The sequence below is a fragment of the Schistocerca serialis genome, chromosome 4 (genome assembly GCF_023864345.2).
Source record: "Schistocerca serialis cubense isolate TAMUIC-IGC-003099 chromosome 4, iqSchSeri2.2, whole genome shotgun sequence".
NCBI classification, from domain to species: Eukaryota; Metazoa; Arthropoda; class Insecta; order Orthoptera; family Acrididae; genus Schistocerca; species Schistocerca serialis.
In genome coordinates this window covers 36729584-36756836 of record NC_064641.1, presented here as the reverse complement: position 1 = coordinate 36756836, position 27253 = coordinate 36729584, and the positions used below count along the sequence as shown (strand labels likewise).

Sequence of the window (27253 nt, the reverse complement as noted above, 5' to 3'; positions counted from 1 at the left end):
TTCGATTACATTTCTCTATTGTAGATACAGTTTTTCGACTATGTTTTTGTTTCTGTGCTTACAGAAACAACTGTAGTCTTCTTTCCTATACAGACCTCATATTTATCGTCGGATCCCAATCCGGAGATGAACAGTAACAGCAGGAACACTGTTTCTGATCTAAGTAAAAAATTCTCCGTACTGTTCTCTAAAGCAGTCATATGTTCAAAATTACGTCTTCAACGGGAACCGATGACTTGCACCAAAGTGGCAGAGAAATCACAACCTTTCCATCTTGAGAAGCATCATTTTGAAACTATCCTTCACTGTTGTTCTTATAGCAGTGCACAATAAAAATAGTAGTAGTAATACTAATAACAATAATAGAGTGATGTAGTTCATGTGTAGAACATTTAAGAGTAATACAATGAAATGTAGTAGAGAGTTTCTTCTGTTGATGTATGTGATTGTGAAACACACAGCATGAACATCATTGATTTATTGAACCGGAGCGGTGTGCTCTTACGTAAATTTCCTTATAAATTGATCTGAATGTATTCAGAGATTAATTTTCAACACTTATCATTCAGAAAATATTTATATATAATGTTTTCATCTTTCCTCTAAGTCAAATTTAAAGGCAGGTATTGAAGTTTCTAATCATCATCATCATCATCATCTGCAATTCAATCATTAAATGATGTGGCCTCTTCGAGTCGTGGATTCAGGTAGGCTTTCAGCAGTCTTCTCCAAGTGGGACGGTCTTGGGCAATTCTCTGCCAGGTGTTACCAGCGGTCTTCTTGATGTCTTTGTCCCATCTGTCTGGTGGTCTTCCTCTAGGCCTCCGGTGCTCCCTCGGACTCCACTCCAGTACTAGCTTCGTCCATCTGTTGTCTTTTCTTCTTGCGACGTGGCCAGCCCACTGCCGTTTCAAGGAACCTACTGTCTCTTAGATGTCATTAACCTTCGTCACAGACCGGATGTCTACCTTGGCCAGATTATAAATATGAAGGGAGACATAAGGCCAGAAGTCTATCGACGCATCAAGCTTGGCTGGCAAGCATTTGGGAAGAATTCAAAAGTGTTCAGATCAAAAATGCCAGTAAATTTGAAGAAAGCAGTATTTGATCAATGCATTCCTCCTGTGATGACGTATGGCTGCGAGACATGGACACTGAACTCATTTACAAAAGGGAAACTTAGGACAGCACAGAGAGCCATGTAGAGATCAATGCTGGGCTATACAAGAAAGTCGCTGATAAGAAACAATATATATTCCAATTTTCTGGTAACAATGTGTATCAACCATTATTCCTACGCATTCCAGAAAGAAAAGTAGGAGACGTCAATCATTTTCTGTTTTTATGCAGTTTTTTCGAAAATGGCGAGATCGTCGTACGTCCTGCACGGTTTGCATTAGGAAGTTCACACTGGACGGTTGGCCGCTGCACATGATGGGAATTAGTATGGTTTAGCGACGAAGCCCACTTTCATTTGAATGGGTTTGTCAATAATCAAAATTGGCGCATTTGGGGACTGAGAATCCGCAGTTCGCTATCGAGAAGTCTCTTCACCCTCAACGGGTTACTGTGTGTTGTGCAATGTCCAGTCATGGAATAGTTGGTGCTATATTCCTTGGTGGCACGGTGACTGCCGAAGGGGTACGAGAAATTTTTGAAGCATGATTTCATACCCATTATCCAAAATGACCCTGCTTACGACAACATGTGGTTCATGCAAGACGAAGCTCGACCCATCGAATCAGGGGAGTGTTTGATGTCCCAGAGGAGCACGTTAGTGATCGCATTCTGGCTGTGTGGTACCCAGAGTCCACTGACATGGCCCCCGATTGGCCGCCATATTCTCCGGATCTGAAAACATACAGTTCCTTTTTGTGGAACTATATTAAAGACAAGCTGTACAGCAATAACCCCTACCCGTTGCATAGCTGAAAACAGCCGCTTATGAGGTCATTGACACTTCAGCGAGTCATGCAGAATTTCGCTATTCGTCTGCGCCATATCACCGCCAATGACGGCAGGCATATCGAACAAGTCATAACGTAACTCCGAATATCTGTAGTGACGTTTACAGTTTGAATAAAGTGTGTGCACGCGGCAGTTTGTAACTAATTTACGTTTCTTTTCAAATAGTTCACTAATTCCAGAATGAGATTTTCACTCTGCAATGGAGTGTGCGCTGATATGAAACTTCCTGGCAGATTAAAACTGTGTGCCGGACCGAGACTCGAACTCGGGACCTTTGCCTTTCGCGGGCAAGTGCTCTACCATTCGAGTTACCTAATCACGACTCACGACCCGCCTTCGCAGCTTCAATTCTGCCAGTACCTCGTCTCCAACCTTCCAAACTTCACAGAAGCTCTTCTGCGAATCTTGCAGAACTAACAATCCTGGAAGGATATTGCAGAGGTATGGCTTAGCCACAGCTTGGTAGTTTGGAAGGCAGGAGACGAGGTACTCGCAGAACTGAAGCTGTGAGGGAGGGTCGTGAGTCGTGCTTGGGTAGCTCAGTTGGTAGAGCACTTGCCCTCGAAAGGCAAAGGTCCCGAATTCGAGTCTCGGTCCGGCACTCAGTTTTAATTTGCCAGGAAGTTTCATATCAGCGCACACTCCGCTGCTGAGTGAAGATTCCAATTCTGGAAACATCCCCCAGGCTGTGGCTAAGCCATGTCCCGCAATATGCTAGTTCTGAAAGATTCGCAGAAGAGCTTCTGTGAAGTTTGGAAGGTGCGTGACGAGGTACTGGCAGAATTCAAGCTGTGAGGGTGGGTCGTGAGTCGTGCTTGGATAGCTCATTTCGGAGAGTACTTGCCTGCGAAAGGCAAAGGTCGCCAGTCCAACTCTCGGTTCGCCACACAGTTTTAATCTGCCAGGAAGTTTTAGTTCACTAATTGTCACTCTGTACCTCTACAGCTTGAGAAACTAAAGGTGCTCCTCCCAGCAAGTGGACCAGGTCTACTTAATGAAGATATTCGAATTTATAAGGCCCTTCTTGATTCTACATGGCAGAGGAGGCCATTCATAAGATTTGCAGTACTATCAGAAGTTGTATAACTAATGCCACGGTGGGTGTATATTTCCAAAGTCTAAGGTGTTCTGGTATTTTTTTTTTTTTTCCTTGAAGATACTTTTCCGTCTAGAATTATTTTCAGAATTGATTATGTGCCTATGCGGATTCATTATTTTGCAGATACCTGCTATTGTGAAATTTCCATATGTTTACTTTAAGTTTCTATCAAATTGTTGGCCGTATAGAGCTGATGGTACGAAGTTCTGTAGATCTCGACATTAACTTACACTGCTTTCTCATTCCAGCCTAGACGAGGATGGCTTCCGCACGTTCCAGTTCGAGGAGACGCCCCCAATGAGCGCCTACCTGCTGGCCTGGGTCGTGCTGAACACATCCAGCGTGGTGTCGCCCTCTGACCCGGCCACGACCATTTGGACGGTGGACAGCACGCTGCCCCAGGCCGTCTACTCCAGCATCATCACGCCCAGTACCGTCTCTGCGATGGAGCAGCTGGTGGGCGTGCCCTACACACTGACTAAGCTGGACCATGTGGCCATTCCGAGCTTCATAGAGGGGGGCATGGAGAACTGGGGGCTCATCACCTACACGTGAGTATGGCTACTGTGTCCCACACTCGTATACCAGAGCTCCAAAGAGGGACGAATGGATAGCGAGGAGCTGATCACATGCACAGGAGTACAGCTGTAGATCTAATTGAGGCAAACATGGAAGACTAGGAGCAAATCCTGTCTTACTTCCAAATCCCAGAGATTTATAGAGGGAAACAAGGAGAAATTGTGCTCCTCACGTGCACTTCAATACGGATGTTCTTTCACTTCCCAATATCAGACTGCAAGCACACTTATAACGATTAATTTGAAGAAGTAATTCATGTAGTGAAGGTTTTATTACGCTATCCAACCTAAGGAACTAATTCTTTTCAATAAGGTTTACTAGCTCTGAAAACATTCATTGACTGCGGCATTTGCAGCCAGTTTGAAATACACATAAGGGGCTATCAAAAGGTTTCCGTTCGAAGGCCATACTGTCCGGAACTGCCACGCCAATCGGGTAAAATATCAGTGAGCATTGGGTCAACCATCTTACCGACGCACAAGGCTGAGGATTCCCGTTTGGTAAAAGACTGCGTCCAGCTGCGCGAAGAAGTCCGCAACCGCCTGTTGCACGTCCTCGTCCGACAGGCATGATTGACCCTTCCAGGCCTCTCTTAAGGGACAGAAGGCGTGATAATGGCACGAGGAGAGATCAGGACTACAGGGCGGATACTCGAGTGTCTGCCACTTGAGTGGGCGTAACTTCTGCGTTACGAGGCACTGTGGTGCTGGCCTCACAGATCGACCGCCGTCTTGTGTCGAATCGTGACCAGCACGGAACTTGGCGCACCATTCCATAACGGGTGTTTTCGACATTCTTGATTCTCCGATGGATGTCTACGGTTGTTTGCCCATCGGCAGCCAGGAAAAGACTAACAGCACGCTGGAGATGTTTGGACGCATCAAGCAATAACGTCTTCGTAGTTCAAGTTTTTACATTTGCCACACCTCGTTGGAGAGACGCGAATGCCACACTAATGCCTTGCCTAGATGTCGGTGCTTACATACCCACATTGGAATCGCGCTACGTCGCACATACGCAGTAGACTCTGCGATGGAATCGGATGGGAATATCTCGACCTCCGGTATTGGGTGCGGAATTGTAGGGTTCCCATTAATAGGGCAGGCGTGCACTACACGCAGAAAGCGGCTACTAGAGTAGCGGGAGTACGTGTGGCATGCACATGGGGCTTTTTTAGATTACCCCACCCTTGGGATCGAAGACGATTTGCATGTTAAATCAGCCACAGCGACCTCTGAGAATCTTGGTCCTCGCAGATCAGAGATAGAGAAGATTAATATGATTTTAATAAACTGCAGGAGCATCTAAGGAAAGGTCCCAGAATTAGTATCACCTACTGAAGGTTATAATGCACAGATAGTATTGGGAACAGAAAGCTGGTTGAAACCAGACTTCAATGACAACGAAATCCTAAGTTCAGACTGGAATGTTTATCGTAAGGATAGGTTAGTCACCATTGGAGGCGGCGTGTTTATTGCAGTAAAAAATCGATAAAACCTAGCGAGGTTATCACAGATTCCGAATGTGAATTAATCTGCGTGAAATTAAGTATCAGAGAACGATCAGAAATGGTTATCGGATGCTTTCATAGACCACCTGGGTCAGAATCTGTAGTTGTAGAGCGCTTCAGACAGAACTTGCAGAATAGCATTAGTAATTTTCCTGATCATGCCATTATAATAGGGGCTGATTTCGACTTTCCAGGTCTAGATTGGGAGAGTTATGCCATCAAAACTGATGGCAGAGACAGGGAATCGTGTGGCATTGTTGTGGATGTCTTGTCCGAAAATTACCTTGAGCAGATAGGTGGAGAACTCACTCGTGAGCGTAACGCCTTAGACCTCAAGGCAACAAACAGACCTGAACTTATTGAACCAGTTAACGTAGAGGAAGGTGTCAGTAACCATGAGGCTGTGACAGCATCAATGACGACAGGTCCTTGCTCAGCAAGGGTGACAGGATACAAATTTCAGAATATCTCAGCAGTCAGCATCAAATATTCGGTGATGAGGACTAAGGTGTGGAGAACAAATGGAAAAAATTCAAAGGCATCGTTCAATATGCCCTACACAAGTATGTTCCGAGTAAGGGTGTAAGGGAAGGGAAAGATCCACCACCGTTTAATAGCAGTGTTAGAAAAGCGCTACGTAAAGAAAGAGCACTTCATCTCAGATTCAAGAGCAGTAAAAACCTAGCTGACAAACAAAAGCTGAAGGATGGGAAAATGAGCCTAAGAAGAGCAATGAGAGAAGCTTCAATGATTTTGAGGGTAAGACGTTGTCGAACTACCTGAGTAAAAACCCTAAGAGATTTTGGTCGTATGTAAAATCAGTAAGTGGGTCAAAATCATCTATTCATTCTCTCAGCGACCACACTGGCAACGGGAGGGAAGGTAATAGAGAAGAGACCAAAATACTGAATTCGGTCTTCCGAAGTTGTTTCACCGCGGAAGACCATAACACTGTCCCTCCTTTCAATCGCCGCACGAACATCGAAATGGCAGAGACTGAGATAACCGATAGCGAAATTGAAAAGCAAGCTACAATCGCTTAGTAGCGGAAAAGCTTCAGGACAAGATGAGATACCTGTAAGATTCTATAAAGATTATGCGAAAGAAGTTGCTCCCCTTCTAGCAGTAATTTATCGTAGATCGCTTGAGCAACGAAAGATACCTAACGACTGGAAAAAAGCGGGCGCAGGTCATTCCCGTTTTTAACAAAGGCCGTAAGACAGGTCAACACAACTATAGAACTATATCGTTGACTTCAATCTGTTGTAGAATTTGGAACATATTTTCTGCTCAAGAATTATGACGTTTTTGGAAAATTAACAGCTCCTCTATAAAAATCAACGTGGATTCCGCAGACAGAGATCCTGCGAAACTCAGCTCGCTCTGTGCCTCCATGAGATCCACAGCGCAGTGGACAACGGCGCTCAGTTTGATGCCGTGTTCCTTGATTTCAGTGAGCCATTTGACACCAAACATACAAGCTTACGGAGTATCGGAGAAGACCTGCCACTGGATTCAAGGCTTTCTTGCAGATAGAACTCAACACGTCGCTCTATACGCAATTAAAACCACAGATGTAAAGGTAATATCCGGAGTACCACAGGGAAGTGGGGAAGTGGCATAGGATCGCTGCTGTTTACAATATATGACCTAATAGAATGCGTCGGATGCTCTTTAAGGCTATTTGCAGATGATGCAGTTGTCTATATCAAAGTAGCAACGCCAGAAGAAAGTAAGATTTTGCAGAACGAGCTGCAGAGAGCTGATGAATGGTGCAGGCTGCGGCAGTCCACCCTGAACGTAAATAAATGTAACATAATGCGCATACATAGGAAAAGAAATCCACTACTGTACAGCTACACTATTTATGACAAACAGCTGGAGACAGCGTCTGCCGTAAAATATCTAGGCGTAACTATCCAGAGCAACCTTAAGTGGAATGTCCATTTAGAACAGTGGGTAAAGCAGGCGCCAGACTCAGATTCATCGGAAGAATCTTAAGGAAATGTAACTCATCCACGACAGAAGTGGCTTATTAGGCGCTTTTTCGCCCGATTCTTTAGTATTGTTCATCTATCTGGGATCCCTACCAGATAGGACTGACAGAGAAGTTAGAGAAGATCCAACGAAGAGCGGCGCGTTTCGTCAGGGAGTCGTTAAGCTGGCGAGAGAGCGTTACGGAGAATCTAAACGAAATACACTGGCAGTCGTTATAAGAGAGGCGTTGTGCATCATTGAGAGAGTTACTATTGAAATTTCGGGACAGTACGTTTCAGGAGGAGTCGAACAACATATTAGTTAGCCCCACATACATCTCGCGTACTGGCCACGAGGAGAAAATTCGAGAAATTAGAGCCAATACAGAGGCTTACCAACAATCATTCTTCCCACGCTCTATTCGGAGGGATTATATAGTAGCACTGTAAGTACCCTCCGCCACACACCTTAGGTGGCTTGCGGAGTATGATGTAGATGCAGAGGTTCGTGTAACAACGCCCTCAAACGCAATCTTTTTGATCGGTCCTCGTAGAGTAGACAATCCGGCTACCAAATCTGATTAAGGAATATTGTACTTGCTTCTGTTTTTGCAGAATTTTTCTAGTTCTGGGTCACAGCTAAACTGATTGCAGATCCCCTCAAATCTTATTCTGAAACCATTAACACATTTCCATCATATCCTTATATTGAGAATAAAACAGTAACATATCCACTGTTAACATCATCATAAGTTATTCTAACCATTCACAGGTTCCTGTCACCATTCCTATCTTCATTTGATCCTGAGACTGCTTGCATCTTATACAACTGGAATAATAATAATAATAATAATAATAAATAATTATAGTACTGAAATAATACACCGCAATAACAATGCGTGTTGTTCCTTCCTATTTTGTTCTCTCCGTCCACTCTACCTTCCGTAGGTGTTTTTAGAATTCCTTTTCCCTGGAGTATTTGCCCCACGCAGTTTCCTTTCCTTTTCTTAACCAGTTTTAAGAAAGTTCCTTGTTCCTGTATCATTTCCATTACTTCACTGCTTTTCACTTTATCTACCTATTTTACTTTTTCCATCCTCCACAAAACCCACATCTCGAATGTTTCTATCTTGTCTGTTTTTCTTTCCTTCAATGTCCACCCGTCACAGATAAGCACCCCACCTGAAGCACTTGACCAACATTTTCCTGAACCCCAATCCAACTTTACTGCATCACAAAAGCTTCTTTTCAAGAGAGCTAACTTTTCCATTACAGTTCTTCATCTTATTTCTTTTTCACTAGCCTGGTTAGCAGCTAGCAAGCACCCAAAATATCTGTTGGGGGAGAGTGTTGTATAGTGGAGCACTTCTCAGACATTGGCTCTGTAATAGAAGTCTAATATATTTTCTTATGCCATTCTGAAATGACAACATTCAGTTTATGTGTACTGCATTTTTTTCTGAAATTACAAAAACGATTCCGGAAAAGCAAGGTTTTTCTAAATGTGAAAAACTGTTAAAACATACAACATTTTCATCCATCCAGGAACAAATATTCTATTAAAATTAAATAATACTGCAATCGAGAAAATCTTCTCAATTTGTAATTTATAAATAATGTGTTACATTTTTACTCTGCTTCAAGCCAATAATCAGTATGTGGGAAGAAGTATTCTCAAAAACCAGTTACAAGATAGAAACATTTTGAAATATAAGCCATTGGTAACTAACACAAATATCCATTGTCGAGATTGGGAAAATTGCAGAAGTCATTAAAGGAACTTTGTTCATTTGGCAATATCATGTGTCCCATGGTAGAAGACCTTTCAATTCGATGTGCAAAATGGTGCATGACTGGCGAAGTATGGCTTAACTGTCCACACGGTTTGTAGCCAGTTTTACGAATATACAGAGTTTTCCTTACGATAAAACTCTGTACTCCAAGAGCAGACCCAGAAGAAAGCCACTGCGACCATCTGGAAACCGTTAGTTTTTACAATATGATGCGGTACCATAATCATAAAACTTTCATGCTAACTGACTCTAGCTGCGGAAGCGTACACAGTCATAAATATCTTCTAAATAGCTTTAATATGTATATCACACGGCATTTAATGTGTGGGACTCATAATATTTACAAAGGCTACACAGTACACAACCTCATATCTCACAACTATAAAAACAACAGAAAATGCTTATGCTGGCTTGTTGTGCATGTTCCTTCATGTGATTCTAAAATTGGTCTCTACACTGAAACACCGATGAGGAAATAACATGTCTTTCTGTAAACAATATCCTCCAGGTACGACACTTTCTCTTACAGTGCAATAAGTTCAACTTGACCTTCTGTTGTTTTCACTTTCATATTTTCTTTGTCATGCGCTATACATCTTAGTTTAATTTGTATTAATTTCAGTTCTTTTCTCTTGCAATGCTTCTTAAAGACTGCACGGTGTTCTTTGAAAACATATTGTTCTACCTTCAAACAGTACAGTGTCATCAGAAAATCTGACGCAGTTGATCTTGTGGCCTCCTAAACATACTTCTTTTTCCTATACACACTACTTCTAGCATCTTCATTACCTAGTCTTTGATAAACGTGGTAAACAGAGTGGCTGAAAGACAACAGCTCTATTAACTCTTCTTCCGAATTCAAATCTAGCTGCAATGCCATTTTTTAAGCTTAATCGCTGGTTGCTTCTTTGTGTATAAGTCCTTACTTAGTCTCTTGGCCTTCCAATTCGCTTTCTGACCAATTGGTTAGGTTGACAGACGCTTCGCAGCCGTGTGGTTTCGTGTGTCTCCCACTTAGTAGTGACACGAGCAACGCAGTAATATCTAGTGCATGGATCTTAATACTCCCAAATGTGACGTACACAACATAGATTTCTTGGTCTTTCTTCTTTCGTTTCACCGTTATTACTGTTAAACGTAAATTATCGTGAAACCGCTGGCTGACTACTTTGCTTTGTAGAGGAAGAGGCACAATCGTATAGCGTTCTTATTTAATTGACTTTTGTATGACTGTTAATTATAATGGTTTCGTATTATTTCATTGCACGTATACTTCGCATGTGCTTTGTTCACTTTACCTTCGTCAGGCTGAAGTGCAACAGTTACAGCCATCACTTACCTAACAATAATGTATTTGATATTGTTTCAACAGCATGTGATCTGTAAAAATTATGCCATAGCGTGTATATTATTTTAATGCATGGCATTAAGTCTGTAAATATTTATTTTATTGATTTTTAATAGGTATTACATTAATCTGAAACTACAATTTACATTGTTTTATACTTTAGAAGAACCGTTGCATTTTTTGAGCTTGGTAAGGACAGCAAACGTTTGTAAAATAATAGAATTAATTGTATTATATATTCTGAGGAAAACGTGATACGTTTGTGCCGCACTTCATCTTAATCTGAGAGCGGCGTTCCAGCAGTTTTACATTAACTCATGATGACGCTATGATTTTTTCTATAGGTTGTCGCAATAAAGGTTTCTGTTCCCTTCCTATTTTGGTAAAAATCGCTATTCATATCTTGATAGCTCGACAATGCATTGTACCTTAAAACACCTAATTGTCAGTGCTAGCTAAGCAGACAAAGGAAAGTGGGCGTGGTCTGGATTTCACGTGATAGCAGAGATAAACCTTGTCACGCCCATTTTCCACGGTATTATGCTGCTCTTCGACGTCCGACTCGTCAGTTGGAAAGACTCAGCACAACCAGGAGCACCTCCGAAGATGTCCAACGTAGCCTTGGACGAAACGTCAGGGATAGAAGAGTTCCATGGACCTCGAGCCTTTTAGCCACCCACAGAAAAGGAGATTTTGTGCTATTTTATGTAGTGAACTCTTGTTTAACCAATAGCATGCAAGGATGTTGTTTCCAAGTGGATGGCGTTGTCGCATGTCAGCAAAATGCCGAGCTGTAAGCTGCACTTCCTTCCACCGGACTAGAGGCCTTGTGCATGCTGCGCCATATTAAGAACACTCTTTACCCATTACATCACATGTGTTAGACACATCCACCCTTAACTTTTTTTAAAGCTGGAAATTGTCGTAGACAATAAAAAGTTTGGGAAACTAATGAGTCTGGAACACCTTTCCCAGCTCGTAATAAGCTCCCTCAGTTTCAAACCTGTTACTACGTAAAATAATTTTCTTAGCTATTCTCAATCACATTTTATCAATTCTCACATTTTATCAATAACTAGTCTATCATTTTTAGCATAATGCTGTCCATGTAGTTTTTAATTTATTACCACTTTTCATATCTCGACACATGGTTAACCTTTTCCCAGAAGCTATCATATATAATTAAATAGTAAACAGAAAATATAATAAATTCGCCATATCGAGGCCCTTTGCCATCTAAGGAGATCTCTTCACTTATCAGATATCCCTTGTTTAGATGGGAGCCATCTGAAGTTCCAATTGAGGGACAGTTGATACCGATACCGTTGTTACCTTCCCTCGTCAATACTGGGCAGTTCAGTGAGGCCCGCCCCGGTAGCTGAGTGCTGCCGGCACAGTAGCTCATCGTGTTCAGTCAGAGAGCTGCTCGCCCTCTGTAATAAAAAAAAAATGAGGAAAGGAATCGATGATCAGCATGAACGGATGTCTTATGACATCCGCCCAGACCAAACGCAACGAACAATACCGAGCAACATGAGAAAAAAAGGCGGTCAGCGCGACTGAATGTCAATCCTAAGGGCCCGGGTTCGATTCCCGGCTGGGTCGGACATTTTCTCCGCTCAGGGACTGGGTGTTGTGTTGTCCTGATCATCATCATTTAATCCCCATCGACGTGCAAGTCGCCGAAGTGGCGTCAAATCGAAAGACTTGCACCCGGCGAACGGTCTACCCGTCGTAGGGTCCTAACCACACGACATTTATTTATTTTAGTTCAGTGAGATTCTCTCTAGTCGCCATCAGATGGATCAATTAGCAACTTATTATGCAGCGTGTTATAATTTTGTACCACAGGTATGGTGGTCACGATATCGAAACGATCATGACGAGTGAAATATAAAATAAATATTTTGGTGACAAAAACAAAATTTATTATGACCAAACATGGTCACAGATACGCCAGAGGACTTCTCTTCTAAAGTAATGAAAGTGTTCTTCGGCTATTACCTAATCTTTTTCTCTACCTATTCTAGTGTGTATTTTGGACAGGAAATTATGATTTGCTAGACGATTATCGTCTGGTACTCTCCATATATGTGTGCACATGCCTTCTTCGCTAATGAGATGATAATGTTAGTCTGGAACTGTCATGGGAAGTCTCCCGTTTCTTAGATACTTGACATCAACTAAAGTATAGCCTACCTTTAGCAGTGTCACTGCCTAGTGAGGAATGGAATCAAAATCCATAACTGGTGGCTTGTGTAACTTCGTACTTCACATTTTGCTCAGTGTGAAACACATATGAGCTTATTAGTAATGAAAGTCATTTATTTGAATTTTTGATTCAGACTGAACATTGTTTGAGTCGAAATTCATGCTGCAGTGCCTTCTTTTCTTAGAGTGTTTTCGACTGCTGTAGTTACTAAACACGATTTCTTTCGGTTTCCTCTTGAAATGTAAACATTGTTTATAGATTTTAATATTCCACGTGTACGGCTGAACTGTAACAGATTACAGTCTGACTAATAGTGCTAACTGATTCAAGATGATTGGCAGATACAAACAAAGGCATTTTCACAAAACTCAGTTATTTTCATGTAACTGTTTCTGAAATTTTACAGGCATTATACGCAGTATCGTTTCCAAACGGTAACAAATATGCATTTTCGTTTTGTCATAGTTTTCACGTTTTCTGAATATTTATGTCTGTAATGTACAATATGTTATCACGTGTTCGTAGGTACACTATCCTATAGGTAGAACATTCGCCTCTACACTATGTTCCCTCCACCCTGGTCAGTACATGGATGTACACTTAGACGCACATGTAGACAGATGTAGGTGCTGACGCCCTGTGAGCGTTGGCGGTACAGTGGACGACAATGCGGTGCCTTCTGTAGGCAGGGCAGCCTCCTGGTGCTGGAGAACTACACGTCGGAGGCGACCAAGGAGCAATCTCTGGGCACCATCCAGCACGAGGTGGCCCACCAGTGGTTCGGAGACCTGGTCACCTGCGACTGGTGGAACGTCCTCTGGCTCAACGAGGGCTTCGCCACCTACTTCCAGTGGATCGCTACCGATGTGGTGAGTTCCCACGCGCTGCGGTTGAGCTCTCACGACGCGTGTTTTCACAGCGGTCGCAGAGAGTGTTAACGTGTGTCTGTGTGCGCAGGTGGAGCCCACGTGGCGCCAGCGCGAGGTTTTCGCGGTGACCACTCTGCTGCAGACCGCCATGACGGCCGACGTCAGCGGCGAAGAGTACCCACTCACCAAGAACCCCAACATCACAGCTGACCAGGCCTTCATGGATTACAACATTTACCAGAAGGGTAAAATTTATAGGAAAATATTGCTTTGATTCTTCTTCTTTTTGAGTAAGTGGAAATTTATATAAGTGAATTTCAATTTACTCCAATTCATCTGATGACTATTAAAAAAAGTGTACATAGTAACAGGTATGTCCACAACTGCAGCATGTGTTATCTATACATGTCAAGCAGGCAGCGTTCTGTCCTTCCTTATAATTACTTTCCGTGTCCGGAACTAGACTTCCGACTTCCAAAAATCAGCAGCCAATATCGCCTTGTCATTTGCCTCCCATAAGTCATTCATTGTGCAGGGCTGGTCTAAGTATGGACAGATAAGCAAGTGTTGAGGATCCTGGACAGAACCACACAGAGAGTGTTCTCATTCTCTTTTAGGAAACCCCATTGCTGCAGGTTTGTCTTGCACTTAGGCACTTCTGCCCTCATACGGTTTAGGGTTCTCCAGACTGTGTATGGTACGTCTCCACCAGGCGGCAGTTCTTCTCTTACATCTTTATGGGGGTTTCTCAGGTCGATTTCTCATCTTTTCAAACGATTCTCTGCGCCGACCCTTCCAGGGCTCGGGTACGTTACAGGAAACTCTTCCTCGAACAAAGCCGTCGGTCAGCAGGCTGGTATCCATATAAAGGGTGACGCGTGTCCTTTTCTTGTTTGGTTTTTTCGGCTTCGGCAGCGATGTCACGTCGTATGCTGGCGGTACGATCCCCATCATTAAGTACATCTTGTGCACTGCGGTTGGCCTCAAGCATCCGGTAACAATCTGTGCCATTTCATTCACCGCGACATCAACTTTTCTCGCTTGTGTTGATGCAGCCCATACTGGAGCGGCGTATTCCGCGGCTGACACGCTGAGCGCAAGGGCTGAAGTTCTCAGGACTTTTGGGTTTGCACCCCAGGATCCGCTGGTTAGTTTCCTGATGATGTTGTTTCTAGTTGAGACTTTTTCCCTTGTAGCATTACAATGATGTTTGTAGGTCAGTGTGCGATCCAACGTGACACCAAGATATGTGGGCGTTTTACAACGCTCGAGACGTTCACCTCTCCATATCACATTTAATTCACGATTTGCCTCCCTGTTCTTTAAATGGAATGCACAGACCTGCGTCTTGGAAGGGTTCGGCCTTAGGTGGTTTGCCTCATAATACTGGGAGAGAGCTTCCAAGGTACTGATTAATTTCTCCTCTACATCTATAAAATTGTTACCTTGGGCTGCAAGTGCAGTGTCATCGGCATATATAAATTGGCGCGTGATGTTTGGCACTGGTTGGTCATTTGTATATATAATATACAGAGCTGGAGCGAGGACGCTTTCCTGAGGTAGGCCATTCCTCTGATATCTCCACCTGCTCTTCTTGCCCTGGAGAAAGACGAAAAATCTCCTATTATGCAGGAAAGTACCTATCAGTCTTCCTTATGCAATCCAGCCATTGCATTGTAGTATTTCCACACACGGGATAGGCAGACTTGCGAATACGACAATTGGCAGCGAAGACTTTCCTCAAGCAGCAATACAGTGCCTAGTAAGCACTGAGCTTGCATGTCTCAAACACATTGGTGTAACCTCGCGACAGATGAGTCAGTTGCCACGACGTTTGTAAAGACCTATAGCGCACTATGGATCTCCTGAGTGCACGTAAAATTAATGAGTGTGGATGGAAATAAGTATAGAGCGACCTATGGATTATCTCTTGGTTTGGTTATCATGCTTCTTCACCCGCTTGCACGTAAGTTACAGACTACAACCTTTTATTTCCATTACTTTCGGAACAATACAATGTATAATAATCGCCAGTAGATCGGAAAACGGCGTTCATCGAAATACACTACGAGAATCGAATTAGGAGGCCAACAGTACATGAACACCACACTGCGTGTTGACGATCACGTAATTACTCAAGAAAGTGACGACAAGTATTGATATAATTTTTTTTTTCTTCTCCCTAAACTGCAATTCACTTTCACTTTCTCCTTGCTTTGCTTCACAGCTTCTTTACTGTACAGACTGAATAACTGTTGGGATAGGTTACAACCTTGTCTCACTCCCTTCTGAACCACTGCTTCCTTTTCATGCTGTACGACTGTTATAACTGCCCTTCGGTTTCTGTACAAGTTATAAATAACCTTTCGTTCCCCTATTTTACCTCTGCTGCTGACAGAAATTTGACGAATGCATTCAAGTCAAACAGTGTCAAAAGTTTTCTGTACGTTTACAAATGCTATAAATATAGGTTTACGTTTCATTAACCTAAGGTAAGTCATAGGGTCAGTGTTGCCTCACGTATTCCAATATTTCTCCAGAACTCCGCAATGATCTTCCCTGCGGTCGACTTATACCAGTTTTTCCTTTCTTTTGTAAATAATTCGTATCAATATTTTGCAACCGTGACTTAATAAACTAACAGTATTGTAATATCCACACATGTCAGGACTTACTTTCTTTGGAACTGTTATTATTAGATTCTTCTTGAAGTCTGAGATTATTTCTCCTGTCTCATATAGCCTCTACATCAAGAGGAATGGTTTGGTCATGGCTGACTCTCCCAAGGATATCAGCAGTTCTGGGGGAATATCGCCTACTCCAGGCGCCTTATTGCGTCTTATGGCTTTCAGTGCTTTGTCAAATTTTTCTCGCAATATCGTATCTCCTATCTCATCTGCACCATCTTCCCTACCTACAATATTTGTTTCATTTCCCTTGCAAAGTCCTTCCACTTTTCAACTCTTCCCAATGGCTGCAGGAGAAATGTAAGTCTATAGAACCATGTATAACTAGGAGAAAGCTAGACAACGCCTACAGGCAAATTAAAGAAGCCTTTGGAAAAAAGAGAAGTAGCTGTACCAGCACGTAAGCATTAAAAAATTTCCGTGACATGTCTAAGAAATGTGCTGAAACTGAGAGGCAAGTCGACCTTAGTCCGCAACTGTGGTATGAACACCTCCGACCTTGTTGCAAATAATAATCTAGTACGAACTACCGCTTGGCGGTGTTGATCGAAGACCTCGCTCTGATGTAGTCAACCATTCTGAAAATAAAAATTGCGTTCCGTCTTATCCGATGTGTTTTCTATTATGTGAGATTGTTCATGAATATTGTTGACTTTTCGTTGCATGATATGCCGTTGTGATCTCCGACCTGAAAATCTGAGCTGAAATTTCCGAATATTCCGGATGTCGGCTTAAATGACACACATGCGGATTGCCGTTGGAGCTGATGATAGGTGGCTGGATGGCGCCACTGTCTCGCTGGCTTTAAAAATGTGACAGTGCAAAAATGGCTCTCAGCACTATGGGACTTAACGTTTGAGGTCATCAGTCCCCTAGAACTTAGAACTACTTAAACCTAACTAAGGGCATCACACACATCCATGCCCGAGGCAGGATTCGAACCTGCGACCGTAGCGGTCGCGCGGTTCCAGACTGTAGCGCCTAGAACCGATCGGTCACCCCGGCCGGCGATGTGACAGTAGCAGGTGGCTGTGTAGATTTGTGTGCAACTGAAATATAAACCTGTAATGAAGATTATCACATTAGAACGAAATGGTGGATCTACACTATGAACAATATGAACTGTTCTTGAGGCGTTTACAGCACATGCAGTAATTATAGCTTAATTAAGAATTGTTGACCATGCTGCCTTAGTTGATTTTTGCTGACAAAGTACGCTGTTCCATCGAAACATAATCTGTGTTTGTGGCAGGTGCATCAATAATCTGGATGATAGAGAACGTCATGGGATCTGATGCGTTCTTCAGAGGCCTCTCCAACTACCTCAGAAACAAGTAAGTACCACTCAAAAATTGGTAATAAATTTTCTTGACCCTGGATATAACATAACCTTTTTTAAAAAAAATGTACATTACAAAATTACGGACGTGATGCAGCCCTAAGAGTTATTCTATATTCTACTTTTCTTGATTCACATGGTTTCATTTCTTTAACTGTGAAGTCCTGTAAAGTGGCTAATACTAGTACGTTTACACTGTATTGTGATTTAATGAGTATGTCCACTTCAGGGGTCGTGTGCACGCAGAAACTTTGAAAACTGTTTGTTTAAATATTTTATTGTACTTTAGTTTAACTCTTTAGCTACTTCATTCAGTGTACAAGGGCGTCTTTGCGGCAAAACTCGAGTCAGGAATATCTACCTCTGTGCACAGATGAGGCAAAACGTTTATCAGCACCTACTTGATATCGTGATGTTCGACTTTTGTAACGCAATACAACATCGATCTGCGTCGCACGCATTTGAAAAGTCCTTGGGTGATTTTTGGAGGCATATAACACCAGACATTGCGAAGTGGCAACCATTGTCATGCCTCTCTCCTCACATTTTTCCTATTCGCATGCTGAATTTCCCACGAGATTCTCTTGCTTCATTTACTTTACGATTCGGTTTTTACTGTGTTGCTCACCGACTACATGAGTGGTTAAGGGGTGTCGTTTAGCAGTGTTGGTAAGCCACTCCTCTGTATGTAATCTAAGATTTCATTCCTATGGTAGTTTCTCTAATAATGCTTCTGGCATTGACCGGGGCAGTTCCTCTTCGCTGGGTCAAGAACAGGTGAAATTTTCGCACGCTCTGTAAGAGCTAGCGGTCACTCAGACTGTAGGCCTACGCTAGCGGAGGGCATGGACAGTCGGGCGAGCCTTTCAGGGATTATCAAATGGATCAAATGGCTTTAAGGACTATGGGACTTAACATCTGAGGTAATCAGTCCCCTAGACGTAGAACTACTTAAACCTAACTAACCTGAGGACAACACACACATCTATGCCCGAGGTAGGATTCGAACCTATGACTGTATCAGCAGCGCGGTTCCGGACTGAAGCGCCTAGAACCACTCGGCCATAGCGGCGGGCAGAGATTACCCCCTAGCCCAACTTCCTTGGACAATGAGCAGTGGGAAGGAAGACTGGTGTTCTCTATAGAAGAACCCTGCTTCTTAGTAAACTTCGAGTGGAGGACTTAGCTGTCAACTTCCCATTGTCCTTCTGTGTGCGGTCTCCAGACACTTTTTCTCAAGCAAAATATGCAGCCATTCGTGTCTCCAAATTTTTGAACTTCCTTCTGTCGTGAGGGTACCGTGCGAAGCCCAACAAAATTTTCAGAATTTCCGACTATCAAGTCTAGACTTAAGAAAGGGAGACACTCGTTTCCTGTTTCCATACACAAGTATGTCTTTGGCGGGCACATCTTTAACTTTATGTTGGGAGCCTGTGAAGGGACTTCCTGATTCTGACTGGAAGAGCACCTAGTCCCTTTCTTGGACTGGCTGCAAATGACTGTGCAGGGTGCTTTTCTGAGGTCTGAAGGAAAGCTACCAAAACTGAGAGAGGCATTCGCGATTCTAATCCGAACTTCTACTTTGTGGTTTTACTCTGAACTACGCCATCATACGTGTTTTTCATTGACTTCAGGATTCTGCAAGTCTTCGAAGTTTCACTGTGAACTTACTCATATCCACGATCAGTAATGAGGAGCATGATGAGATCCTTGATTCGCAGTCGCATCACGTCGGCTCAGCCCCAACAACAGTTAGCTCGGCGCACCGCGACTTGCCGCAGCAACCTCACCCGCCAACAATCACGGTAGACCGCATTTGCAACGCGCGCTCCCGCCTTTGGCAATCGGCGATATAGTGAGCAGAAAAGAACTTCACCCCGGTTTCTATATTTAGTTTCCATAACTCTGTCTACCCGTCTCACACACTAGTATACAAGTTTTCCTGCAATCTACACTCCTGGAAATTGAAATAAGAACACCGTGAATTCATTGTCCCAGGAAGGGGAAACTTTATTGACACATTCCTGGGGTCAGATACATCACATGATCACACTGACAGAACCACAGGCACATAGACACAGGCAACAGAGCATGCACAATGTCGGCACTAGTACACTGTATATCCACCTTTCGCAGCAATGCAGGCTGCTATTCTCCCATGGAGACGATCGTAGAGATGCTGGATGTAGTCCTGTGGAACGGCTTGCCATGCCATTTCCACCTGGCGCCTCAGTTGGACCAGCGTTCGTGCTGGACGTGCAGACCGCGTGAGACGACGCTTCATCCAGTCCCAAACATGCTCAATGGGGGACAGATCCGGAGATCTTGCTGGCCAGGGTAGTTGACTTACACCTTCTAGAGCACGTTGGGTGGCACGGGATACATGCGGACGTGCATTGTCCTGTTGGAACAGCAAGTTCCCTTGCCGGTCTAGGAATGGTAGAACGATGGGTTCGATGACGGTTTGGATGTACCGTGCACTATTCAGTGTCCTGTCGACGATCACCAGTGGTGTACGGCCAGTGTAGGAGATCGCTCCCCACACCATGATGCCGGGTGTTGGCCCTGTGTGCCTCGGTCGTATGCAGTCCTGATTGTGGCGCTCACCTGCACGGCGCCAAACACGCATACGACCATCATTGGCACCAAGGCAGAAGCGACTCTCATCGCTGAAGACGACACGTCTCCATTCATCCCTCCATTCACGCCTGTCGCGACACCACTGGAGGCGGGCTGCACGATGTTGGGGCGGAGCGGAAGACGGCCTAACGGTGTGCGGGACCGTAGCCCAGCTTCATGGAGACGGTTGCGAATGGTCCTCGCCGATACCCCAGGAGCAACAGTGTCCCTAATTTGCTGGGAAGTGGCGGTGCGGTCCCCTACGGCACTGCGTAGGATCCTACGGTCTTGGCGTGCATCCGTGCGTCGCTGCGGTCCGGTCCCAGGTCGACGGGCACGTGTACCTTCCGCCGACCACTGGCGACAACATCGATGTACTGTGGAGACCTCACGCCCCACGTGTTGAGCAATTCGGCGGTACGTCCACCCGGCCTCCCGCATGCCCACTATACGCCCTCGCTCAAAGTCCGTCAACTGCACATACGGTTCACGTCTACGCTGTCGCGGCATGCTACCAGTGTTAAAGACTGCGATGGAGCTCCGTATGCCACGGCAAACTGGCTGACACTGACGGCGGCGGTGCACAAATGCTGCGCAGCTAGCGCCATTCGACGGCCAACACCGCGGTTCCTGGTGTGTCCGCTGTGCCGTGCGTGTGATCATTGCTTGTACAGCCCTCTCGCAGTGTCCGGAGCAAGTATGGTGGGTCTGACACACCGGTGTCAATGTGTTCTTTTTTCCATTTCCAGGAGTGTAATTCTTGCTTCAAAAGGAATCTTTTCCGTAACAACTCGTTTTGTTTCGTTATCGACTTAATTCATTGGAGCCCACGCGCCTGGTGATATTTCTTTGTGGTTCTTCCTTTATTTATCGATCTGTTGTGTGCTCAGTTCGGGTTCATACTGTTTTGCAATCATGGGGGAAAATGTAATTTGCGTCCTTTACGTGTGTGGGCACCATCTCAATCGTAATTGTCCAGTATCATGCTGATGGCGACCCTAACAAACATTCACTTACCTTACCATTGTTCTATTTTAGTTGTGTAAATTCGCTCTCAGATTGTTTCATAACCTCGATGTTTATGTTGGGTTGGGTTGGGTTGGGTTGTTTTGCGGGAGGAGACCAAACTGCAAGGACATCGGTTTCATCGGATTAGGGAAGGATAGGTAAGGAAGTCGGGTCCTTTTCAAAGGGACCATCCCGGCATTTGCCTGAAGAGATTTAGGGAAATCACGGAAAACCTAATCAGGATGACCGGACGTGGGATTGAACTGTCGTCCTCCCGAATGCGAGTCCAGTGTGCTAACCACTGCGCCACCTCGCTCAGTGTTAAGGTGTTTTGAGTAATTTTACACATTGTTTGAATAAACATTAATTTACGAGATCAAAGAGAGCAACCATTAAAGTAAATTATCCAACTGAAATGCTCAGGTCCTCCAACCACAAGCAGTAGACGATGTACCTGGCGAGTTCAGAAACTTATGAAATAACGTTTTTCGACGCGCGTGGCAGTTTATTTCTATGTGTCATGCTTGCCTCAAGGGGTAATCTATCATTTTGTATGAACTGGGGTGATAGATCCAGCATCAATCTAATATGCAAACCCACGGCCCACCTGATGAGCAAGAGTTCGTGTTGCCGGCCGCTGTGGCCGAGCGGTTCTATGCACTTCAGTTTGGAACCGCGCAGCTGTTATAGTCGCAGGTTCGAATCCTGCCTCGGGCATGGATGTGTCTGATGTCCTTAGGTTAGTTAGGTTTAAGTAGTTCTAAGTCTAGTGGACTGATGACCTCAGATGTTAAGTCCCATAGTGCACAGACCCATTTGAACCAAGAGGTCGTATTCACAAGTCACGTAATTCTCGTAAAATTCGGACCTCTGGTCTGTGGGCGCCAAGCTGGTGAACGATAGCGTCGCAGGTGTGTTCCTTCAGTTCAGAGCAGACCAATAAGGAGGCCCAGGCATCTACCTAAGTTCGCCAACACTCTCATCAAACATTTACAACACGATTCTCGCCTTGTCACAAGGACAGTTCTCCTTCTGGATGACGGCATCGCCTTCGGAGAAGACATCAGGAGTGAGCAGATGCAGGTGGTCCACAATAATTTTGACCTACCTTTGCACAGACATGAATTACTTACATGTGCATGCCCTCACCACCACTCACGTAGGTTCTCTTACCCGTGGAGGCACTATACTGCACACACAGCAGCTTATGCGTAAGTTACGAAATTTAAAAGACGTTTTTCTTGCATGATGTTGCTTCCCCCACCATCGCCTACGAGTTTCAGTAACTGCCGCTAGGTTCATATGCATTCATTTTTCTCTTGTTCGTTGGACAGTACACGTCTTAAATCATTTGCTTGCATAGCGCCATGACAAAATAATGGTCTTAGTTTTCAACTAACTAAATAAATACTCTGTCAGGTGAAAAACATTCTAAAACCGCCCGACAGGCACCTCAGCACTCAGCATTCGCTGTAATCAGTTTTGTAATAGAGTAACAGAGCATCGTTTAAAATGACTTGCTGACGTACAATGAAAATAATTTTTTGCTTCAGTCACGGAGCATAAATTTTATGATGAAGTGTAAACAAAAAACTTGGCGCAATCACTAAGTAATCATTGTCTGTACAGTAGTACAAAATTTGATTACAGAATTAAGTATTATCGACAAACGAAACGTGTACTTCGCAGCACCTGTGACCAGTGAGAATCTTGAGTAACTAGAAATTAAAAAAAAAAAAACAGAGCTGTTGAGATAAAACTCTTTCCGATGTTCTTTAGTGTGCTGTAGATAGCATCTAATTATTTAACGCAAAAATTTAGAAATATTGCTCTTCAAAACGCGACACGTGTATTGCAGTGATGGTAGTGTCTCGAGTTGCCAGACGTCGTAATGTTAGTTGTAATTTAATGCAAGCTGGCGCGGCATGTGAAATACATACAGGGTGATTATAATTAAAGTTAACCTTTCAAAACGCTGTAAGGTCACATTGAAACCACCTGTCGTAACCCGTCCTCGAAATACTAATCTACAATGATGAAGCTTTCGTGGCAACTTACTGATGTATTGCCTGTTGTTCGTCTCGTGATCTTCGGCCAATGTCCGTCACCAGCAATGAAGGGTGAATCCTTGACAATGCCAGATACTGATACCAGCAAAACGTCAGAAAAATCGTTAAACCGAATATGCTGACCTAAGATGCCGTGACGAAAGGCAACGGGTAATACGTTCACATAACGTGTTAGCACTTGACATAGGTCAGTGCATGGAAATAATGCTTATCCTTCAAGCGTCACACACTGTTATGTTTAGCTTTTTAACATGTGTTTAATTTATATAGAACACCGTGGAAATGTAACTAGCTCTGCTGCCACCTCACGAGCAGTAGTGAATCTGCTGTAATGTAATGTGATCTGTCCATAGCATGTTCAGCGCGGCGACGGACGGCCTCCTGTTGAGGACCCTGGATTACGTGACGCCTGATTCTTACCTGCCCGAGGGAACCTACCTAGAAGAGGTCATGCTGCCCTGGGTGCGACAGGGTGGCTTCCCTTTCATCTCCGTCTCCAGGAACTACACCGACGGTTCAGCTGTCATATCACAGGTGCTTCGACTTTCCCACCTCGGGAGACGCTGGATTCACCTCGATAACACTTCTACGTAACGTCACTACTTCTGCATATTCATTCTCGACTGTCGGGGACGTCTATCGACTTCCGTGGTAGTATCGTGTTCTAAGAAGTGGGGGAAAACATGTTTGAAAGCTTTTATACTACTAGGTATGTCCTCTGAAAACAGGCTGCTTCGAGTATTGAGGACCACTACAAAACGTGTCGCTAAAAGCGTAACGGCAGTTGAAGTTTCGAGGCGTAAGCTGCAAGGCTCTACAGTAGTGTAGTGCTTAGAATGTCGGAATGTGGAAAAGAATGTAGCTGGTACCTCCAACTTTTTTTCCGCATTTGCTTTCTTAAAAAACCCTCGGACTTTATTAAGCTGAGTACAGTATGTTCTGCAGTATTTGACGTTATGTCCATATAAGAGCGCTCTATCCCAGGAGTGACTTGTAATTGTCAATAATTTACAAATTAAGCATAAATCACCTAAATATCAGTAAATGTTCGATACAAGTTGTTCATCGAGTGAAACAAAAAAAGTACAACTCAAAATAAAAAGCATAGAAAAGACTGATACACAAAAAGAATTAAAACACAGCATAGTCTCAACCGTCTATAAAGTACAAAAGATGATTTGCAAGCTAGTTATTTTAGGATACCTCTGTTTCAAACGAGAACGTATGTTATGTACGAATGCATGCTTTCGTGGCGATATCGGTTACTAAAATGTTCTCGGGTTTCAAGCCGCATCAATAGGTTAACTGCCCTAGAGCTTTCGGCAGAGTCCCGGAACCAAAACATGGTCATATATGGTGCTGGACTAGGCACCAGTGACGTCACTGAGGGCGGCGCAGCTGTATAAGCGCGGCAACGGCATTCAGAGGACGGTCAACCATTTGACAATGACAGAGGAGATCTCTACCGATAGCTCGTCAGCAGTTAACCACTTGATGCGGCTCGAAACCCAAGAATATTTTATTAAAGAACATACATATGCAGATGTAATATATTCTGTACCTACAGCTGCTTTTTCTCATTGTTTCAGTTACTTTCACAAGTTCGTTTTCTTTCGCGGTGAATTGTAATTTTTCGCACAAATTAGAATATACTTCCCACAACCACTACACTTTTTCCATTGGGGAAACTTATTGTTAAGTACTTTTCGTATTACATAATTATGTATTTTAATTACTTTTGATATTACATAATTGCATCTACATCATACTCCGCAAGCCACGTAATGGTGTGTGGCGGAGGGTACCTTTTGTACCACTAACTGAGCCCTCCAATCCTGTTCCACTCGCGAATAGCGCGAGGGAAGAACGATTGTCAGTAAGCCACTGTATTGGCTTTAATTTCTCAAATTTTCTATTCATGGTCATTACGAGAGACATATGTAGGGGGAAGTAATATGTTGGCCGGCTCAACAACCGTATGTAAAAAACGAGTATGGACTTGGCTGGTTCTCACTTTCAAAGAAAGAAAAGACAACAATAGTTTTCAAAACTGTACTAATCGAAGATATGAAATGCTGCTTTAATTCGTGAGCAAGAGTGGTTACAACAGTCAAAACGATACTCCATATTTACAATCCTTTTACGGTTTGAGAAAAGCGTTATGGTAATATTAGATTTATTATTCTGGTGTGCAAAGCACTTATAATTTTGTATGCGAAACTAGACAAAAGTACTTTACCTATATAGTCTTCACAAGGCTAAACATATAAATTAAAACGAAGTCAATAAACATGTCAAATGGAATAAGGTAAGGGAAGATGTGGCTTATCCATTGGTATGGAGCAAATAAATCGGTTCAGTTTTTAATGTTAATGAGGCGCACACATACTGATTGGGTATTTACAGACCATTTCTGAAAAGAAAATAACTTTTATGCATACATTACTTTCATTCAAAAGCGTTATGGTAATATTAGATTTATTATTCTGGTGTGCAAAGCACTTATAATTTTGTATGCGAAACTAGACAAAAGTACTTTACCTATATAGTCTTCACAAGGCTAAACATATAAATTAAAACGAAGTCAATAAACATGTTAAATGGAATAAGGTAAGGGAAGATGTGGCTTATCCATTGGTATGGAGCAAATAAATCGGTTCAGTTTTTAATGTTAATGAGGCGCACACATACTGATTGGGTATTTACCGACCATTTCAGAAAAGAACATAACTGTTATGCATACATTACTTTCATTCTTGGGAATAATAAGGTAATGAAAACAGCAGAGAGTCACAATATTTCAGATCGAACGTTTCCTAGGTGGTGTCACGTATCAACACGATGATGGTGCCAACTCCCGAGTGAAATCGTGGGACTGTAGGCTCAACACGGTGATACCTCTGCGTAAACACAAGATGGATGACCACTGCAAACGAGGCCCATCACGCTCATACTCGACACGACCACGAAAGTCGATAGATGTCCACGACGGTCGAAACCGCGCACGTCCACGTCATAGTGACGTCACGCAGACGTGTTACCGATGTGAACCTGGTGTTTCCCTTCCCACTCCCCACTGAGGTCTACGCAGCTGATCCCCTTGGTGACGCACGGTAGCCCTCACGGAACCACCTGTGTGGATTTGCAGGCACCGTACCTGTCGGACGCAGACACCGTGTGGCCAGTGCCCATCACCTACACGTCCCGCTCTGAGGCGAACTTCTCCGCCTCTCCCCCACGGCTCTGGCTGCTGGACTCTGAGCTGGAGGTGCCGGCCGTGGCTCAGCCGGACGACTGGCTACTCCTCAACCTGCACGTGGCTGGTGAGTGACCGATTTCTATTCTGGAGCTTAAATTAAGCTTTTTTTCCCAAACAATCCGTGACATTTTATTCAAAGTAAATACGTAAAACTGCAACCAGTCACTTTTTGAAATAGTGATTTATTCATTCCCACAGACTTCAATAAGAATATAATAATTCCAATCCCAAAGTAAGCAGGTGTTGGCAGATGTGAAAAGTACCGAACTATCAGTTTAATAAGTCACAGCTGCAAAATACTAACGCGAATTCTTTACAGACGAATGGAAAAACTAGTAGAAGCGGACCTCGGGGAAGATCAGTTTGGATTCCGTAGAAATGTTGGAACACGTGAGTCAATACCAACCTTACGACTTATCTTAGAAGAAAGATTAAGAAAAGGCAAACCTACGTTTCTAGCATTTGTAGAGTTAGAGAAAGCTTTTGACAACGTTAACTGGAATACTCTCTTTCAAATTCTGAAGGTGGCAGGGGTCAAATACAGGGAGCGAAAGGCTATTTACAATTTGTACAGAAACCAGATGGCTGTTATAAGAGTCGAGGGGCATGAAAGGTAAGCAGTGGTTGGGAAAGGAGTGAGACAGGGTTGTAGCCTCTCCCCGATGTTATTCAATCTGTATATTGAGCAAGCAGTAACGGAAACAAAAGAAAAATTCGGAGTAGGTATTAAAATTCATGGAGAAGAAGTAAAAACTTTGAGATTCGCCGATGACATTGTAATTCTGTCAGAGACAGCAAAGGACTTGGAAGAGCAGTTGAACGGAATGGACAGTGTCTTGAAAGGAGGATATAAGATGAACATTAACAAAAGCAAAACGAGGATAATGGAATGTAGTCAAATCAAATCGGGTGATGCTG

General features: G+C 43.6%; 1 protein-coding gene across 1 annotated transcript in view; it reads left to right on the top strand.

The window, feature by feature from the left end:
• LOC126474213 (aminopeptidase N-like) overlaps nucleotides 1–27253 on the top strand; it is a 163637-nt gene that overhangs the window by 86456 nt on the left and 49928 nt on the right. The window contains exons 6-11 of the mRNA XM_050101677.1: nucleotides 3316–3618; nucleotides 13171–13354; nucleotides 13443–13599; nucleotides 17294–17375; nucleotides 23430–23610; nucleotides 26225–26399. Coding sequence (XP_049957634.1) covers nucleotides 3316–3618; nucleotides 13171–13354; nucleotides 13443–13599; nucleotides 17294–17375; nucleotides 23430–23610; nucleotides 26225–26399 — 1082 coding nt within the window. The remainder of the gene's footprint in view (nucleotides 1–3315; nucleotides 3619–13170; nucleotides 13355–13442; nucleotides 13600–17293; nucleotides 17376–23429; nucleotides 23611–26224; nucleotides 26400–27253) is intronic.